This window comes from Adiantum capillus-veneris, chromosome 30 (genome assembly GCF_014529385.1).
Source record: "Adiantum capillus-veneris isolate H3 chromosome 30, ASM1452938v2, whole genome shotgun sequence".
Lineage (NCBI taxonomy): Eukaryota > Viridiplantae > Streptophyta > Polypodiopsida > Polypodiales > Pteridaceae > Adiantum > Adiantum capillus-veneris.
Window position 1 is genome coordinate 47,356,034 of NC_140960.1, and position 21,412 is coordinate 47,377,445.

Below are 21,412 nucleotides of genomic sequence, written 5' to 3' on the forward strand. Positions count from 1 at the left end.
AAGATAAGATTTTTGAAGCCGACCAGTACACGAGGGACTTGGACACTGCTTTTGCCAAGGTCCGGGAGGCTTTAGCAAAATCTCAGGAACGACACAAGAAGGCAACAAATCGACACCGTCGCGATTTGAAATTAAAGGAAGACGATTGGGTGCTCTTATGTTTTGAGAAGGCACGCCTAAGAAAGAAAAAGGGAAAGGAGCGGCTTTTTCCAAAGCTTGGAATGTGCCCGAAGATGGGGAGCCAAATGAGTAACCCGAAGTGGAGGAAAGCGAGGAGATACTCGTTTTACAACAGATATTGGCACAGAAAGACAGAAAGATAAAAGGTAAAGTGATTAGGCGGTTCTTGGTTGAGTTCAAGAACTATCCTGCATTGGATGCGAAGTGGATGGAGAAGGAGGACCTAGCAGATACTCCTCAGATTTTGGAAATTTACTTTGAAGCATTCGGTTTAGCATAGTCTACTCCAATAGAACCCAGACTTCAGCGAGGGTGAATCTAGTGCAACGAGTTTCCACAAGAGGGGAGTCACTCCGCTCCTTTGTCAACGGATTACCCCCATTTTGAATAGAGTCACTGATGTCCCCTTTGGGTTTCAAGGATACTAAAAGGCTGAGTAGTATTCTGCTGTATGACTTTATAACTAGAATTCCTAAAAATTAAAATGATTGATTTGTACTTGACTTGTTCGAATGTAGGAATTGAAAGATGAAATGACTGCAGCATTTCAGTCTCATAAATCTCTATACACATGATTGCAATAAGGATTAGTTAATCGGGCATCCGTGAGGTCCGGAATGGATCTAAATGCGTTTACTAAATATGTTGCCGATTGATTATGGTCTGAGATTTGGAATGAATTGTAAGGTGCAGCGAAATGAATGTTGAACTTTGCTCAAGATGAGCACTCGGAATTGTGCTCAAGGTTCCTTTTTCTTATGGAAGGGAGAGCCTTCCGATCTTAATGAGAGAGTGCAATGGACACAAACAAAGTGAATGGACACTATGAGTGAAGGTGCATGAGACTGAGAGATAGAGAGAAGAGAATACGACACCAAAGACGTAAAACCCTCCTCCGGAGGCCCCACTCTCAATGGCGAGAGTGGTCTACTATTGATTGCACAATCTAGTACAAGGCTGATGCAAATCTAAATGCTTGCTATGTCGATGTCGACGGATTGGACGACGAGGACGATGCTAAGGCTGAAAACTGAGTGCTTCGAATCGGTATTGTTGCTCCAAGTTGGGGCTGATCTGCTAATGTGTCTTTGCATGCCAAAAACGCTGTTTTGCTGGGTCTTCAACTGCGGAAATTTGTTGTTCTTCTTACTGCTGCAAACCCTTGCTGAAAACGCTGCCAAGTTGATGTAAAACGCAGGTCATGGCTGGCTGAAAACGCAGAACAAAATGTTGGCTGAGGCTGCTTGAAAACGCTGAATGCTGTGGTTTAAAAACGCTAGTAGCTGGCTGCTGTCATCGCCATGGTGCTGGCTGAAATGGCTGTGCAAAATCGCCAAGCAAGGCTGGGGAAAACGCAGAAGGGCTGTATTTCTCCAAGGGCTGAAAACGCTGAAGGGGCTGAGGTGAGGGAAAACGCCAGTTGGAGTGTTCTTGTTCTTGCTAAGAGTCGGCCTGCTGAGCAATGCTCCTGTTGCCTCATCTACCAGAAAGTGCTAGCTTTGGTTTGCTTATATATTATCTTAGCAAAATTGCCCTACCTAGTTCCCAACAAAAGTTGCTTAATAAATAAGTGAAAAATGTCAAAAATAGGGAAAATAGGTTTGATGCACTGGAAAATTCCCTTGATGGATTATGATGGAAATGCTTATGATCATGCTGTGTGCAACCAGAGGATATGCATTAATCTAAGTGACTGGTCATGCTCGGTCTGCAAACAGACTCACAAAAGTGCCAGATCACTTCCTACCCTAGACTGACTTGACTAAACTAAACCCTGGTCATGTTGTAGCTTGTCCAAGGACACATAGGGTTGGATGTGTCACGTGACATGAATTTGTATGTGATTTGTCATGTGATGTCAAGTGATTTCTTGTGATGTCCGGTGATGTGATTGTCGTTTTGTACATGTGCTAGATGTGTTGTGTCTAGTGCATCGGTATTAACAATCAGTGTCTATTAAGACAGTTTATGGCCTCTGTCTGTTTTGTAAGCGTAATCGAGGGCGATTACAATTTTTTCAAGAGGGGGGTATGTCACAAACTAGTGATGTGGCAGTACACGGACACATTAAAAACCTAATAAAAACCTAATAAATAGTGATGTGGCAATACACGGACACATTAAAAACCTAATAAAGTTATCTCAACTTTAGGGATAATTGCCGAGAGGCCCCAAAGTGAAACTCAGGTCTAGGACATACATGTACGGCTAGTCGGGCTGGCCACCCATGGATAGGTTGTACCTTTGTCCGGCGACCCAAGTTTGGGACGGCCGCCCGCCCAGTATGGACTCCCTTGGGCACTCATATATATGGGGCCATGGGGATACTCATCTCATTATCTACTTATTGTGTATTGGGTCTTCTGCTCATGGTAGTCATGGGGGGCTGATCGGCCCTTCTTCACACCATTTACGTTTGTGGTCTCTCTCCTCTCTTCTCTCTCTCTCTCTCTCTCCTCTCTCTCTCTCTCTCTCTCTCTCTCTCTCTCTCTGCAATCTTCACATGGTATTTTCAAGCTCTTCATTGATCGCACATCTCTCAACATCACTCCATCTCCTCCAGCTCGTCCCCACCTTTCTCTTCTTCAAACCTTTCCATTTCTCTCCTCTCATCTTCGGACTTCTTTTTGTAGGAAACCATCAGATCTGCCGTTTTTTCTTCTACCGCTAGGATCTGGGACCCTTTTCCTCGCCGGAAATGCCCCTTTTCCACTTGCTTTTTTGCAGCACATCTGCGTTTTTGGGAGCATCAGCATTTTCAGCATAGAGGGGCAGGCTCAGCTTCTGGACCCTATAAATCTTGCCTTCCCACCCGGCCTTGCATCCGGTGCATTGCTGGCAAGATTCCTCTTCATCTGCTACACACTTTAGCCATATACACCTGCTGTTTTCTCTGTTTTCAGCCCACCTAGGGTTCTGACATTGATTCCCTACCCTCCCCAGACCCTCTCGCAGTTGCGTTTTTTGGGTGGACAGCAGCCTCTTGACTTGTGTTTTTCACAGAGGATGAAGTTACCTCCTGCCAGGACACCATCCGGTGGTGGTCCGTGCGGTCTCTCACTGACTGCTACAGTACACGATCTTTTCGACATCAGCTTGATCATCTACGGACATATGATACCTCCTGCCAGGACACCATCCAATGGTGGTCCGTGCGGTCTCTCACTAAGTACTGCAGTACACGGTCTTTTCGACATCAGCTTGATCATCTACGGGCGTACAATCTTGGGAGACCCATTCATTCCGGCCATGTAGTCCGTGCGGTCTCTCACTAAATGCTGCAGTACATGGTCTTTTCGACATCAGCTTGATCATCTACGGGCATACAATCTTGGGAGATCCATTCATTCCGGCCATCATTCAGCGGTTGCGCACTCAAGAGAGGGTGATGACTTCTAGTTTTCTATGGACACACCTATGCACTCATCAAAGGAGTTCACACGAGATATGCCCATGCTCATGGCATATGGGATTCCCACATTCCCAAAGAAGACACCACCATCTTGGGTGGACAAACACTTACCACTTGACCTCGACACACCAGATCACTTGCTTAACAGTAGCTTCTACATGGACTTAGGGAGAGGATCTTGGATCTCTTCTTCGACAGGTTCAGCTTGGATCTACAAACTAGAGTGGAACTTCAGTGCTTTGGACTCTCTTGGAGAGTTACCTACGAGATGCGAAAGATCGGGCATCCCTCGACTACATCCGGAGTCACCCGGAGCTTGGCTTGGATGGTAGTGCAGTTGCTCTTACACTCCTGATCATTTGATTGCTATGCTTACACTCAACCTCGGTAACCTTACAGAAGACTTATCCCCCGACTTGGGCAATAGGTCACTCCCAGCTCATTTACATTGAGAGCCACACCGAGTTGCAGTTTGGTGGCGGTGTTGGCATCCTGTTTTGGTTGACATCAGAGGATTGGAGGTAGGAGATACAGGCAAGACGACGCAAACAGATTGGTCTGGCCTTTCCTCTTCTCAGAGATTATTCACAACGCAGATTGCTTAGTCTGGCTTCCCTTCTTTCATACAGGATGATTACGGTGATAGCTTGGTCTGACCACACCTCTTCTCAAAGGCCCTTCACAGCGCAAAATGTTGAGTCTGGCTTTCCCCTCATCTTGGATTATACCTACTGACAGGAAACCATCAGGTGGTGGTCCATGCGGTCTCTCGGTGACTGCTACAGCTTATGGTAGCTTCTACAGTGCAGATTGTTTGGTCTAGCTTTCCTTGATTTGGAGGACGTTTACGGCGCAGATTTCTACATCTTGCCTTCCTGGAGTTTTACATAGCTTAGCCACCTGGCCACACATGCATTGGCAGGCTTCCGGTCACTCTGAAACCAGCCCGTAGGGCGGTAGACTTTGGCTTTCACCCGAAACTTTACTTAAACTTTACGACACAAAGGAACTTCACAAATAACCCTGTGACTGGAATTCAACACTTCAAGACATTTCACAACTTGGTAGCTAGAGCGCTACCAAGCAAGCAGTGACACCCTGTAGGGGCGCCCCTTTCGGTATTTCTTTATTCTTAATATACTTAAGAAAAACCTGTAAACCTCTTCAAGCTGTCCCACTTTTATCGGGCTGAAATTCCTATACTCTAACCCGATTTCGGTAACATAACCACAGCAAAAGTCTCCACGGACAAAATCCCAAGTAGACATTGACTTTCCACGCACTTTAGAGCACTTTGCAAAACCTGGCGAGAGATTGCAGCTCGCTGAATTCTCTGTTTTGCGCTCCGATCCACGTGCTAATCACTTCTGTGGATAGCCCTTGAGCTCTCGCACCTATAGGGTCACTTGCCCCTTGAATTAGACGAGATTCCTCACGGAAAATCTCTCTAAATTGTCATGTACAAGCACCCAATGCTTTCTCGAGGCTCCTTTGGCAATTAAATGAACTGAACACTTGCACCTTACTCTCACCAAGCTGTCCAAACCTATCCATGGCTGTAATTGCAGGTTTTTGACCCAATTTTGCCAACATAACGACGGAAAAATCCCTGTAGGTCAAAAGTACGCATGAAGGACACTTTTCCTTGCGGTATGGAAGCTTTCCAGTGAGCTGCAGGTCAATTTCAGGATGCTGTAATTTTCTATTTTGCCATTGTTAGGTGCCTACTGCCCTGTACACGCATCCCAAGGCCTTTTTGGGGCTCCCCTGGCGATTCCCTGTAGTTTAGGTGCGAAACCCTAAACCTGCAGAAAAACACAGCAGGCTGTAATTCTCTGTTTTGGACCATTTCGAGCGGAGCAAGCACACCTACGCATGTCTCATGTGCTCCTGCATGCAATGGGACAATTCCCTTTCAAATTGGACGAGTGCATGAAAACTCTCCGTCTTCGCATTCCTTCACGATGGGGTTGTGCGTACCTAAAGGGGATAAGCACTTAGCTAATCCGGTTCCTGTACGGAGGGCTCTTGCCTTGCAAACACGCAAAAAAACCCCAGAATTGTACATGGTCATCTAAGAAGTCCAACTAGAGGAGCATTACCATATGTGCAAAGGGGAGAGAGAGATGCGCGAGAGCCAATCGTCGTGCTACATAGAGCAAGGGAGAAGGCAAGCTTTCCATTGAAGATGTGAGCACCTACACCAACTACTCAGACACATTGTAGCACACTTATCGAGACAAATCAGCCCCTTCTCTTGAAATAGGCGCCCCCTCTTGTTGATGCTTCTGGCAGATGCATCTGGAGCCGCCATGTGTCCAGTTTGCCTCTTTTGAGTTAATTTCCCAACACCCACCAACTTATAAGTGTAGCGAGGGGACCTAAATGAGTTTGAACTGAGCCTAGACACCCTTTTACTCCTGGAATTCCAATGCCGACCAACTTCCCATCTGCGGGTGAAACTATTGTTTCACATTGGCCATACAATGTCTGACCATTTGCAACTTAAAAAAGAGGGTCCCAAAAATTGAACAAATATCATCGGAAAGAAACCAATAACTCGAGTTAGCAATTGCCACGTCCTCGTGACACACTCTCATGACGGTTCCTATGCTTCCCCATTTTCTCCAAACGGTTTGACTAGAGGCACCACAGATCCTATTGGGCAAGACATTTGCAGGTCTATTGGTACTTCTTTTGCGACAAGTAGTTTTCACACTCAATTCGAGACCTTCACGCAGTATCTTCACCCTGTATCGACGAAGTACAGCAGTTTACTACACAACTCGTGACGGTACTTTACCATGGAGATCTCTCGGAGGTTGGGACACCCCAGACTGCTACAGACATCACAGCAAACATCTTCATCATTTGCCTCACATCTTCGGCTTCACGCAATTTGTTCAACATCAGGTGCTGAGAGGGGGTGTTAGACTTACACCACTCTGCTGCTTCACTCGGGTCTAGGACATACATGCACGGCTAGTATGTCTCGGGGCTGGCCACCCATGGATAGGCTGCACCTTTGTCCGGCCAACCAGGTTTAGAGCGGCCGCCCGCCCAGTATGGACTCCCTTGGGCACTCATATATATGGGGCCATGGGGGGTTACCCATCTCATTATCTAGTTAAGTGTATTGGGTCTTCTGCTCGCGGTAGTCATGGGGGACAAACCATATCTTGCATTTGTGGTCTCCTCTCTCTCTTCCACAGACGCGCACTCTCCCACTAAGGATGCCGCGAAAGTATGTCGTGAAGCTCACCGAGAAGAAACTGCACGTACTATATAGAACCCAGAAACACCATTGCGCTCTCTGTGTTCTCGGTAGGACCGGTATGCTTTCAGAAAATCACAGGACTAGAGCTCTGATACCATTGTAACGGGAGGGCGACACCACGTGCCAACGAAAAAGAACAGACATTGAACACGCTTTAATTAAGCACATCAAAACAAATGAACTGAGAGAGAAACACTGCACACGAGAAACAGAGTGTCAGAGTTCCACCCCAAGAGAACACTGGCCCCGAATAATGACACCCATTTCAGTATTTCTTTATATTGCCTAAACATGGTACAATTCTGGTAGCACTCCTCTGCACCTCCATATGGTAAGATGCCAGAGGCACATATTTAAAGGCCCCTTGCCTACCAAAAGCAGTTTTCATGAAAAGCATCTAGTTCCAAAAAGCTAGCACTAAAAACTGTCCACGCAATTTGTGAAAGTCCATACAGCCTGCCACGTCATCAACCAGGTCAGTGTAAGTCTTCAGTGTGTGCGTATGCTTTATTTTATTATATTGGGCCCCATCGGACGAGGTCCCATAAGTCGGGAGGCGTTAGGATCAAAATCCTAACCCTCTTGTTATTTTTGGGCCCTATCGAAAGATTTTGGAAGTTGGTAAGTCCTTCTGCTTCTGTTAGGGTTCAGGCCCCTCGGCCGGGATCTGCAAATTCGCTAGGGTTAGGCTTGGGGAGCCCTAACCCGCTGGGTCTTTAGAGGCTTAACATGTCAACATTTTGTGATATTATCACCGCAATTCACTAAAGATACTTAGCATTGCCTTCCCAAACATCCAAGCTATGGGCTTGTGGTATGGGACAGCAGTACTTGAGGTGAGACACTAGGCCAAAGAAGTTAAAAGCTCTCAACACTCGCATGAGCCAAATAAGCTCTATGGCCCGGAAACGAGTCAGACTTATAAACCCTTCACGTTGAGCTCTTCTCATAGAAACTCCCCTAATTGAAGGTATCAAAGACAACCTTTTTCATCAAAGACTATTTGCCAAGTTGTCCCTTTCCAATTCTAACTTCAAAAAACCCTACTCGCTCTTGACAATCAGAAGTCTAGAAGATCCTTCTCTCAATCTGTCAAATAAAGTATCTTGTTTGATGCATGTGTTTAGGTAGTGTGTAGTAATGCACAACCATCATGTGCATGAGATAGCATGCACTATATGCTTAAGGCCAACTTTAGGCACTAGCTTCACAACTCAAGAGGTAACCCACAGCAATATCTATCCATTTGTTCTTCAAGGTTGACCATCTGAAAGGAAGCCACTAGCCAAAATGTATTTCAAAACCGTTGGTTGTCGAACTTGCAGATCCCACTCAGCATCCCTAGCATTTTGCATTTTCAGCCCTTAGCCTTGCAGATCCAAGCATCTCCCACAAGATCCCATCAGCATCTCAAAATCTAGGACCATTGTAGCAACATTTGTGCAATCTAAAGCAAATACCTCTCTAGCGATAGAGAGGGGGCCCTTGGAGGGTGGTTTGAGACCCCATCTGCTGTTAGTCTTCTCACAGAACCTTCACTCACAGTATCATTCTCTCTCTAGTCTTTGCACATCTCTCACATGAATTAAAAGAAACTCTCTCATTCAATAAAAGGAACCTTGAGTACGCGCTGAGCACTAATCCTAAGCATTCACCATCAATGACTTCCACTGCACATTACAATTGGTGGCAACATAAGCTTACTTTCGGAATTATTTCAAGAGGGCAAACTTGTCACCAACTAAATGCAAATCTTTGCTTTCAATATATGAGCATTATCTTATGCACATGCAGCCTACCTCAATAAGTACAATTTGACTGGTTATTGGGGACAAAAATTGCCACCACCACTCTCAAAACTAACTACAACTGTCAACATGCTCATTCCCTAGCGTCACGTAATACAACAAAGTACCACCTCATATTCTCTCCAAAGCCTTGACTCATTTGCAAATACCACACATCATCTCAATCTGCTAGACCCACTGCCCAATATGCACGACCTGTATATGCTATCCACAAGCAACGATGAATCCCTGATTACCTATAATAACTAGTGCTAAAACTTTAAAAGAAATTATGCAACCTTCAAACACCTCTACAAGCAGCAGCACTACACAAGCTTCAGAAAATCAAAACAAACTATACTTGGTGGCAGGTGAGCAACGATTAAACTTCCTCACATCATTTCCTGAAATCCTAAAAGTTGAGTAAATTGCCAAGAGGGAAACACCATTGAGAAGCCACCACCCATAATGTCAATGCTTTAATGACTGCAGTTCATGCTTGCCTCCAAGGGCATTGCCTCTGAAGCTTTAGAACCATAGCAATATAATCAGGACGTAAAAGCATCCTAACAAAGCTAGTGGTGAGCTAAAGACACCATCTATAGGAAAGGCATGATAACTAACGTACTATGAGAATTTAATTAGCATCAGTCAATCTGAGTGAAGGATGCACAGCAAAAGTCGGATCAAGAACACCTTACTATACTCAAAAATTTATACATCAATCAATACAGCATGACACCTGTTCGCTTCATGCGCAATACAAGTCAGCACTTCTGGCAATGGCACATGGCAGATAAGAATGTAACTGGAAGCAAGTAATAGCTTACCACCTGTCCATTTCATGTGCATTACACCAGTTTTCACAAACCCTGAGGTGTTCAGTACACCAGCCGTTTTGCTTGCTCCAATTTTCTCCCAAAGTCCTCATCAGAATGTTGCAACGGCCAAAAACAACAAGTTACAGATATTTAAAACTTTTGAAATTCTCAGCATCAGGTGCAGCATTGGCAGCGTGTCAATCCTTTGGTATGTTTAGATTGATACACTACAAAATTCTCAAATTCGAACGCATTTCTCGGGAAAAAACAAAATTAAAGGTCCAATCCCTACAATCAGGCTGACGAAGCTAGTAAGTAGGGCTACTCTCAATGGACCAGTAAATTGTCCACATCAGGATGTTGGGGCAGCCAGAAACAGCCACAAAGAGTGTTCATATGATTGAAATGTCACCTTCAGGCAAAGCATTTGATTCTACCTATCACCCTTCACAACATTTTGAGAAATTTGATAGAAATCTGATGTTGGAATCGATGTTGCAGTGATTACCGCTCTCAACGTGCAAACCGTGTGCAGAGATCTACGTGTGTGAAGCCATACCTTCACCTATTTATTTGTCTGTCTATCTTACACAGCCCCTGTGTTGGTTACAAAAATTTAACAAAAGAAAGCGGCAGATATGAAGACAACATAGTACCTAGATAAGGTAGTCCTCCATGAGGCGGTCTTGTAGCAGATGCAACTTGAGGGGGAACGCCCCTGCAATCCTCCAGTGTGGAGGGCGCATAAGATCTGCCCTGAGAAAGAAGAGTGGAGCTGTGGAGGCCATCTGAGCCGTGGACCGCACCTAGGACATTATGTGCATACGGCACAGTAGTTACACCTTGAGGGTTGGTCATAGCAGAAGCATGATAATGACGGTGCCCCGAAGGCTCTACACGAGCAAGTTTGAAGGGTCGGGTATCCTCCGTGCCATCATGCGGGCGGCCATGGCCACCTACCTGCAGAGAATTTCCTCTCGGGCATAGCAGGAAAGGGTTTGTTCCATTCGAGCTATTCGTGCTGTCTCCATCGCTCTGTGTGCAGGAAGAGCTCTCATCAGATTCATGAGTGAAGCTCTCCATAGGAGCTTCACTCTCGAACCCTCTGTCAAGAAAAGGATGTAACAAATTTTCTATCTTTCTTGCTGTATCGCCCTTTATGCTTGACTGGTCTGTGGGGGAGAGAGTGTGTGTAGCAAGCACGTGTGGGGATGAGCGACGATAATGACGATCATGATGATGGCGATGTTGGGCGAGGGATCCCGTGATGAGGGCAGCCGTGTGACTGTGTGTGTGAGTGCTAAGCAGTGTTGGGTTGTGAAGGGGAAGGCGGGGACGTGTGTGTGTGCATGTACGTGGGCGTGGTGTGTGGGTGTGAGTGGAGAACTGTGAAGCCTGCGTGATACCCTTGGCAACAGAATTGTGTAGGGAGCTTTTGTTTTGTTGCTGTTGTTTCTTTTTCCTTTTTCTCTTTCCATGCGCGCGAGCGTGCGCGCGTGGGTGGGTGTCTGTTGCGTGTGGGTGAGTGGGGATGTGTGTGTGTGTGTGTTTGGGAGGGGATCTTAAAATTGGGGCAGAGCCGCGGGGGGGGGGCGTGGCAGGGCAGGTATGACAACTCTGATGCAACCTCTTGCAAGGGGGGAGAATGTGTCCAAGGCCGGGACCCGCAAGCAACAGGAAACTCCAGCTGGGACAGGCTGTGTGCGTGTCAAGGCTCTGGAGTCTCTTTGCAGGTGTGCGGGCGTGGGTCTACACTCTGCACTGAAGATGATGTGGGTAGTGAAAGAGAGCTTCTGCCTGTAAAAGGCGGAGAGAGAAAGGGGAAGCGAAAGAACGAGCGACTAGAGAGTGTAAAGGGCGAGCGAAATGGCTACATGGCGCACACAGAGAGAGAGAGAGAGAGAGAGTGAAGCGGGTTCATACAGAGAATGCGGAAATGGTCTCACACTAGAGAGAACATGCGGACATGCGTCTTCATTCTAGAGAGAGATATCACGGTACGTGGTGTCTCTAGAGAGAGAATGTGGGTGCATGGCTACGGAAAATGTTGAAGCATCATGATAGAGATAGAATGTAGTAAGCAAAAGGGTATTCATAGTAGATAGAACGTGAGTGTCTCTAGAGAGAGAGTATGTGATGCATTTACGTAGAGAACACTATCCAATCCCATGGACACAAAAATGACACCCCTGGTCATTTGAGAGAGATCATTCAAAAGGCCTGAGCAGTTGGCTATAATTACATTTCCAAAAGGTGAACATGAGGTTTCATGGGTTCTGACCCACAACCAAGCCAACATGTACCTTGGCAAGCCAAAAGTTGGTTTGCCATAAGCTGATGGGAGGAAGAACCTAGGCCTAGCTAAGACTCCATGACTTATGGATAAAAGGCTTGAAAGGGGTTCCCATTGTCGCGCATAAATTGTGGTGCATGCTTTTCTACAAAGGTCTTTAGAAGCATTACCTTGCCTCTTGTGTATAACTTGGTCTTCTACAGTCCTCTTGCCTCCTCCGTATACTTGGTCTTGAGGGTGCATATCAAAGGATGTCAAGATTCTTACGTTGCTCACCTATAGTATGCCTGATGCATGGCCATTGCATCTCATGGCAATCATGCCATACAATGGACTTCAAACCACTAGCATGCCCTCCATTTCATTAGAAGGATGGATAGGAGGCTTCACCCAAAATACATCCACCAAATCTAATTTTGGTAAAAGTGACCCTACTATCATCCAAATCCTCTCAACTTTTAAGGTATGTGGTAAAAATTTCGAGCATTAGGCAACATGTTTACTTTTGAAGAAGGACCCTACCAATCAACTCAACAAAATGTATCGTTCAACACCTATATGAAAAGAGTTTTACATTTATCTATCAGTTGTATCCTCTTGGAAGATAAAGACTCCCCTCCCCATATGCTTGCATCTTCTTGGGTTGGATATAAAAAGAGTGCTACAAGCCCTCATAGATAATTTATTTTCAAATACAAATTGTCTTTCTGCGGTAAGAATTTTTCTCATAAATATTGTTCATTATCGCTAGTTTGGTACCAAAACACCACACTTAAGTGTTCTTTTTTCAAGGTTTTAAATATAATGCCATGTCAATTTAAAAAGAGTCTCAAATTTTCATTTTTAGGGATTTTTATGCGATAATCATGGAGTATTTCAAAACTTCCTCCTTATACTTTTGAGCTTATAATGATAGGTCATTGGGTCCATAAAGAGTGCTCTCACAAGACTATATGTAATGAATTTAAAGGATAGATACAATAAGCTTTAAAAAAAGGTACCAAGGCTTAGCCCCACAAGTTTATATATGTTTTAAGCAATAAAAATTTTATTTATTGTTGTATTTAATTATATTGAGCTAGGTGGCTCCATGGGATTATACACAAATTAAAGTATTCTATTTGTATAGTTTGAAGAGTCTTCTTGTTATATAGGCACGTATGATGTCCAACTAATACATCAATGAAAATTTATAGAAGTTATAAGTACGATATATTCTTGTATTTTAAAACTGCACTCAAAAAAAGAAAATCACCCTAGAGATATAAATTACAAAAATGACCATAACGTTGAAACTTTTCATCAATTTCAATAAAGCATAGCTATTTCTTCAATTAAAACACAAAAAGAGCATATATAATCTCATTTACATGCTTTTTGGTGACAAGTTTGTATTCTTGATAGATTATGCATGACAAAAATTTGGAATGCAACTTGATTTATGGGATTTATGTAAGGTCAAATGCCCAAAAAAAATATGTATATTCTTGTTTTTACTTATAGATTCACTTTGGGTCATAGCTTTGCACTAGGATCGCATCCATTATTTGAAACAAGCTTTTGAAGACCAAAATGTTTCCCCTTAACAGCATTTTCAAGATTGCCTACTACATTTAATAGGCATGAAAACTAGGCTTTTAAGGTTAGTTTTCTTATTTTCATAGTAATTATCTATTACCAAAGATTTACAAACTTCAAAAATAGATTTTTTCAAGACTTGATAAGGCTTTTATGAATTTTTTGAGAAAACGTCTTAAATTTGCGATGAAGATTTCAATTTCAACATTATGATCAATCTTTTAGTATAGTGCTCATTTTGACATTGAAAAAATCCTCATTTTTCTTTGGCTCGTAAGCTAACTCCTTCATGAGCAACACTAGTTTCTAGCTTTACAAAATGAATCCAAAAAGCTGGAAAGAAAACAGGACACCAGTTGTTCGATTACAGAAGTAGTGATGTCTATGTAGTAATACAACGTCATCACCTACAAGGCCTTTTTTATGGGTTGCATAAAGCTTACTGATCTTTTTGTGTATCTTATGGAGCTCATAGTGTGCTTTTGAGATGGTTCCTTTCCTTTCTTTCAAGACTTTATTAAAGAGAGCATGTTGAACTTTTTTTCCTTGTTTTGTGAGACTATAATAATTTCAATGACGCTCAAGATACATGTGAACGAATATTATTGCATCAGAAAGCTTGACTTTTGACAGTTACCTTCCATTTTTTTGTTATTTGGCCATCCTATGTGAAACAAAATTCTCATTTTAAAATCATGTTCTCGGGATAGGCATACCCACCATAGAACTTAGTCCATTGTTAAGCTTTAATGATGTGGATATCATATTATCGTAAAAGTAAACTCTTTATGTTATGGTAATTGTAACACTTTTGCTAAACATGTATATTTATGTTATGGTAATTGTAACTCTTTATGTTATAACTCTTTATGTTATTTATGTATATTTATGTTATAACTCTTTATGTTATGGTAATTGTAACACTTTTGCTAAACATGTATATTTATGTCGTTAAGACTACATTTTATTATGAATAGAGACCCTTTCTCTATTTGGGAATCGCACTATTTTTGCAACCCTTCTCAAACAAATAATTAAGATTCAAATGGGTTCATTGAGGGACCATTGGGGGGGAGCACCCTTTGCCCGACACTTATGTCGCGTCTCCTCCTCTCTCCATCTCATCCCCTCGCTCATCGGTGGTCTCTCTCACTCTTGCTCAATTTCTCTCCCTCTCTCCACTTTTGTGTCTGAGAACTGAGGTACATGGCATGCTCATCTCCACCCAACCTTGCCCTAAATAGACCCCTATTCCCTATTTTAGAAGCCCCCTTGACCATGCATGTGTAGATTAGGGCCGTGCCCATCGGAGTCCTACCTTAGGCCTGATATTACTCCCCCCTTGGAGAAGCGTTTTTGTCCTCAAAAACAAAAGTGGTGATATATTTGTAAGAACACTAATGTTTTCCATAGTGACCTCCATCATTGATCTAGTTGTCCATTTGACCGATGGTTCAGTAAGAGGTTCAATGAAATCAAGAAAAACATCTTGATTTTCCACATTGTTATTCCTTTGCAACCATTTGGTGTAACTGAACTATATCCAACATAGTGCGTAAACTCTATTTATAACTCACTTGAGTATATTAAATGAATTACCACACCTAAGAGGTGAGGTTTCTAAATGAATGACCAGGTTTCAGACTTCCTGAAAGTATTGAAACATGCAAGAATACCTCTTTTAAACTTTCCATGAAAGTGACATGCTGACATAACTTATCCACACAAATTACGTCCTTGATTTTGCTATCATTTCTCATCAGTAGGCAACCCCACCATAATTGGTGATTCAGGTTGAGAACTTGACCTTAGTCTGAAGAGACTAAATCTAGTTGCCACATGCTTTGCATCTTGGCAAGCAACTGCAAACTAGAGAGACAAACTTTGCAATTGGATTGCTTCTGGCTAACGTACGCTCTTAGCATGTCCTCTAGCACCACATGATTAACTCTTGTAAACTATATATTCGTCTCTCGATGACTGACACTACTGATATTTAGTTTTTTTTTCTCCCCAAATGTTTACAGATAGTCCTCCAGAATTGGCTGATAAACTTGGGTGACAATTACTCAGAGTATTGTTTTGGAATCTATAATCCATACAGATTATAAACAACTAACTTGGCTAACTTTAGAGATTGAATAGTGAACTCAATAAAGTGTAAAAAGTTTAGTCAACTGATCTACAAGCACCCAAATCAAGTCATGATCTCTTATGGTGATCGGTAAACCCACAATTAATCTCATAGAGATACTTCACATATAGTGAGAAATGCTTCATAAGCTATCAAATTCATCAATTTGCATGCCGCTCCAAATATATCTTTGTTAAACACTAGGGCCCATAACACCTAGTGCACATGTATTTTAGCAAAGACTGATCAGAACCATCATTTCATGATAGTGTGCTCTTCACTCACAAAGATATCCATGCTTGGTATAGTGGTATCCGAGCATGAGCTTTGCTCCAATTCATGCTTTGGTGGAAATTGAAATCCTCACAACCTAAAGTATGGTTACATCTTTCTTTTATGAATACACGATGTACGTATGCATGAGAGCAATAAAAAGATCTTGTTGTTGTGCTTGAGGTAATCATTGTGTCTTATTGATCTTATTGAAGCATATCCTTCATTTGTATTGAATTAGAGAAGAAGAGAAAAAAACAGCAACATACGAGGTCATAAATTAAAGAGAAAAAACAAGAGCAACATATAAGGTCATAAACGCAAAGAAAAAAATTTCTTGATTTGGCTTGTGTACTAGGTATTGGTACATATGAAGCTACATGCTTTTGTGAAATCAGACAAGTAATTGCTTGGCTTGCTACAAGCCATTGTTAAGAGTGTGTACCTGATGCATGTGTCCAAAGAGGGAAGAGAAGGTCTTTGGTGGAGCTCGAAGAGACTAGCCATCTCTCTCTCTCTCTCTCTCTCTCTCTCTCTCTCTCTCTCTCTCTCTCTCTCTCTCCCCTTATTCTTTGTTATATGCAAGAATAAGTTGATGGGTTAGTGTACAGGTTAGTGAGTGTAGGAGGCGTGACCACATCACAACCTTTACCCCAATGATTTCCCAATTAAAGGCGATAATATATGTAAGTGGTTATGTACATGCAATATGTACAATCGTGAAGCACGATAGTACCTTCACCCTTGTACAAATGTGTTCACTCTCCACCCATTAGCTCAATGCAATGTGAAAATAGTTATGTAGCAATGTTCTTTGTAAGAGCATCCGTTGGATTGTCATTAGCATGGAGCTTGATAAGCTCTAATTGCTTATCCATTAATGCATCTCAAATGTAGATGAAATCTCACCTCAATGTGCTTTGACTTGGAGTGAAATATGCAATTCCTTGCCAAAGCAATGGCACTCTGACTATCACAATGCAAAACTGGAGGGCCTATTGAATTTCTCTCCCACTAGACATGCCAACCATTTAACTTCCTTGTTGGCATGTGACTGCAATGTAATCAGTCTCTATAGTGAAAGAAGATGTACAATCTTGGAGACATGACCTCCAAGAAATGGCTCCTCTTGCAAATATGAATATGTAGCAAGATGTAGACCTCCAGCTATCTTTGCAAGCTACATAATCCGCATTTGTGTAACCGACAATAGATGCATCACTATTACCAAAGTGTAAGTACTTGTCAATGTACCCTCCCGATATATAAGGATGTGTTTCACTACTATCCAATGTTGCATGTCAGGATCAGTCATATATTGATGAATCACTCCCACTGCAAATGCAATTTCTAGTCTCATAGCTACCCGACATACATTAGGTCGCCTACAACTGAAGAATATGGCACATTTTCCATTTCTACTCTCTCAACGTCTCACTTGGAAGAATGTTCTTATTTTAGTTTCAAATATGATGGTAGTGGGGTACTCACTACCTGCTCCCCCTGCATATTGAATTGCTACAAGACTTTGTGGATATAAGATTCCCAAGACAACTCAAGAATATTGTAAGGACATGGGTCCTACGAGCAAGGCCATCGACACAGTTGGACAGGCTGTACACTAAGGGGAGGCTATAAGATAGCATAGTTGGTTGGAGACTAGCACATGCATTACCACCGCCCTTTCACTGGGATCCGAGCTATTTTTGGAAAAGAAGTAAGCGGGCTGCATGTGCATGCGGCGCGCTGCTTCCGTCCACGATTCGTAGACAGGGACAACCACGTCTCTGCTGTGCAGCAAAAAGAAGGCAGGCGCACGGTTTTGTGCGTGGCACGCGAAGGCAGGCAGCGATAGCCGGCCGCACTAGCCCCACCTACATTTTGGGAAAGGGAAAAAGTGGGTTGCATGTGCATGCGGCGCGCTACTTCCCTCCCACGATTCACAGACAGGGACAATGACGTCTCCGTTGTGCAGCAAAAAGAAGGCAAGTGCAGGGTTCTGTGTGCGGCACACAAAGCCAAGCAGCGAACAGCTGTCGCACCAGCCCCACCTACGCCCTCCACAACACTATTTTTGGAAAAATGGAAAAGCAGATTGCATGTGCATGCGGCGCGTTTCTTCCCTCCCATGATTTGTAGACAGGGAAAATGACGTCCTGGCTGTGCAGCAAACAGAAGGCAGACGTAGGGTTCTGTACGCAGCGTGCGAAGGGAGGTAGTGATGGCCGGCCGCACAAGCCCCACCTACACCCTCCACAACGCTATTTTGGGAAAGGGGAAAAGGAGGTTGCATGTGCATGTGGCACGTTGCTTCCCTCCCATGATTCGTAGACAAGGACATGTCACCATATACATGTGGTAGTGATGTGTGTGAACACACTAGGACCGCCGGGGCATTTTTTCCCTGTTTAGGAGGTTTTTTCCCCCGTGCATTGTATATACGCCCATCACTCTAGGGCTATCTATCTTTCCATTGCACACTAAGTAACACACTCTCTATTGTGTGCCTTGAGCTTCCTTCGTCTTCTCCAAGCTGTGTGTGTTTCTCTGCAACCCTAATTCCAACAATTGGTATCAGAGAAGGTCACGTCCTCCTGGGCTTAGTCGCCAGCTACTCTAGCACACGCCTGCTCACTTTATCCGATTTCAGTGAGCTTTGGTGAGCGTTCGCAGGTCGACAAAATTTCAGTGAGCTCAGAATTTTGATTTGGGCTCATTTCGGCCTCCGTTTCCACTATAGGCAGTACTGCATAGGCTATTTCGTCATTTTGTGCAGAATTTTTGTCAGTGCCGTTTTCTACATAACATGTGCCTTATAGTCTTCTACGGTTTGTGCTATATAGCACAGGTTGTTCCCGCTCCGTTTCTCCTATTTTCGGGCAGTTTTCACATCAGGTGCAGCATTTACCATGGCTGACAACAACAACACAGATGTGTTCAAGATGTTTGCTGCTGAGGACAGGTTGGATGGGGACAACTACCCTATGTGGGCTTATATGATGCAACATGTTCTTGTGTCAAAGGGTGTCTGGAACATTGTGCAAGGCATTGATGTACGTCCTGGTTCTGAGGATGTAGGCGATGTTGAGGATGTTGCAGGTCTTGTTGCAAGGATTGCAGCTGTTAGAGTTGTTTTGCCTACGACAGAACAAGCTCGTTGGGATGTTAAGGATGCGCATGCTCATGCATTGATTGCGTTGTCTGTGAAGCGCACCATTGTTCCTCACATCCGTTCAGCAAAATTTGCAAAACAGGCTTGGGATATTCTAGCAGGTATTTATGCAAGCTGCAATGAGGCTAAAATTGCTTTGCTGCGTAAAGAGCTGGAGTCGAAGATTATGCATGAGGAAGATGATACGGACACTTTCCTTGCTAGTGTCAAGGATATCAATGAGCAACTTATTTCTGCAGGTGAAGTCATTTCAGACAGTTCCCTTGTGCAGACTGTTCTTGATGCCTTACCAGATTCTTTCGAAACTTTTGCTAGTACTTGGAGACTTATGACCCAAGGAAATCTTGAAGTTGTCAAGTTTGATGCATTATGCACATTGCTGTTGCAAGAGTCACTTTCCTGAAAAAACAGGACTAGGCAGCGTGCAGTTGAATAGGCTTTTATTGCTTCTCAAAGAAAGGGTGGTAACAATAATGCAGCCACTTCTTATGGTTCTGCTGCAAGTGGCAAAACTTCTGTTTCCAATGCTTCTGCTAGAAACACTTCGTTTGGCAATTCTGGTGATAAGGGAAAAAGAAAATGCGTTGCCATTATTGTAAAGATAATGATCACTTGATCAAGACGTGTCCTAAGTTTGAAGGCCAAAGAGGCTAAGAAGAAAGAGGGTGGTTCCACTGCAAATGCTGGTTCCACTACAAATGCAGCCATTGTTGAATCTTCTGTGAAAGGAGACTGTGTTGCTGATGCTGATGCAAAATGGGCTTTTAGCGCAGAGTGCACTTACAATCCTGCTGTCCATAATGCATGCTCGTCAGTTGCTGCAGATTCACATGTGTGGTATTTCGACAGTGGTGCTACAAAGCACATTACCTCACATCGTGAATTGTTTACCTCTCTCGAGTCAGTCCCTCATGGGAATTTAGTCACTTGTGACAACAACGCCTCTTATCTAGTTCAAGGAGTTGGAAAGATTGTGCTCACTGCTGCTAATGGCAGTTCCTTCACACTTGTTGATGCACTTTATGTACCTGGGATCAAGAAGAATCTCTTGTCTGTATCCGCACTTGCTAGACTTGGACTTGTAGTCAAATTTGTGGATGACAGATGTACAGTTCATGATCTCAATTTTGGTGATGAAATTGTTGCATCTGGCCTTTTGTGTCATGGCTGTATAAGATCACTTTGTATGACAAGTGTGGACAAAATTTTGCAAATGTTGTTGCAGATTCAAGGGCTATTTCAGATGCAAAACTTTGGCATGCATGTTTTGGTCATCTGAATTTTTCTAGTTTGCTGCGTTTGCAGAAATTTGATATGGTTGCTTGTTTGCCGCCTCTTGAAGCACCTGTCAAACATGTTTTGTGAAGGCTGTATTTTGGGTAAGATGCAGCGTTCTAAATTTCCAAAGGATGGTTCAGTTCGGGCCACATGCAGGTTGCAGCTTGTGCATAGTGATGTTTGTGGGCCCATGCAAACTCTGTCCTTGGGCAATTACCTGTACTTCGTGAATTTCATTGATGATTACTCCAGGCATGCATGGGTATTTCCGCTTAAAGCGAAGTCCGAAGTTTTTATGTGCTTCAAACAATTTCTGGCTATGGCTGAAAATGTCTCGAAATGTACTATGGGCACCCTCCGTTCCGATTGAGGGGGGAGTATATGTCTCATGAATTTAATGCATTTCTGGCTAGTCGTGGGATAAAACACCAATGTACAGTGCCTTATACACCTCAAAAAAATGGTGTTGCTGAGAGGAAAAACAAGTCACTGACGGAAATGGCATGATGTATGGTCAAAAGTCAAGCTTTGCCGCATTCTTTTTGGCTTGAGGCCATTTTGTGTGCCACTTATGTACTTAACAGGTGTCCTACGAAAGCTTTGCAGTCTATTACTCCATATGAAGCATGGCATGATAGAAAACCTTCTATTGAGCACATGCGTGTTTTTGGTTGTTTGGCATATGCTTTGGTGCCACAACTGCAGAGCAAAAAATTGGATGATAAGGCTGTCAAATGTATTTTTGTTGGTTATAGTGCTGAAAGCAAAGGTTAAAGGTTGTATCATCCGCAAACAAAACGTATTCTGGTTTCTCGGGATGTAGTGTTTGTGGAAGATTCTGTTCAACCCTTGCTGTCATGTACTAGAGACAGTAATGTAAGCTCACAGGACATTTATGACACTTTGTTGCCTCTTTTCAATGGTGGAAATACGAATGTAAGTTCCAATGAGGAAAATGTACAGCCTATGGGGGTTTCTGAAAATGTTTTAGATCAGTCTATTATTGATGCAGATGTACATGATGTACTTGATGAGGAAAGGGCTGAAAATGAGCAGGCTAGAGGTATGCCAAAATGGTTGGTGCACACTTTGCGTGACAGTAAATTGGATGCACCTTTGTCTAGTCGTACTCGTTCAGGCTCTCGCCATGCATCTTATGCATCAGATTGTTATGCTTTGGCTGTGTCTAATTTACATGATGTTGAGG

At 43.3% G+C, this 21,412-nt stretch overlaps 1 protein-coding gene across 1 annotated transcript in view; it reads right to left on the minus strand.

Moving 5' to 3' along the window:
- Nucleotides 1-11,025, minus strand: part of LOC147417900 (uncharacterized) — a 45,119-nt gene extending 34,094 nt beyond the window's left edge. Inside the window, exon 1 of the mRNA XM_086507404.1 lies at nt 10,134-11,025. Within this exon, the coding sequence (XP_086363530.1) occupies nt 10,134-10,560 (427 nt within the window). The 5' untranslated portion in view covers nt 10,561-11,025. The remainder of the gene's footprint in view (nt 1-10,133) is intronic.
- Nucleotides 11,026-21,412: the final 10,387 nt, after the last annotated feature.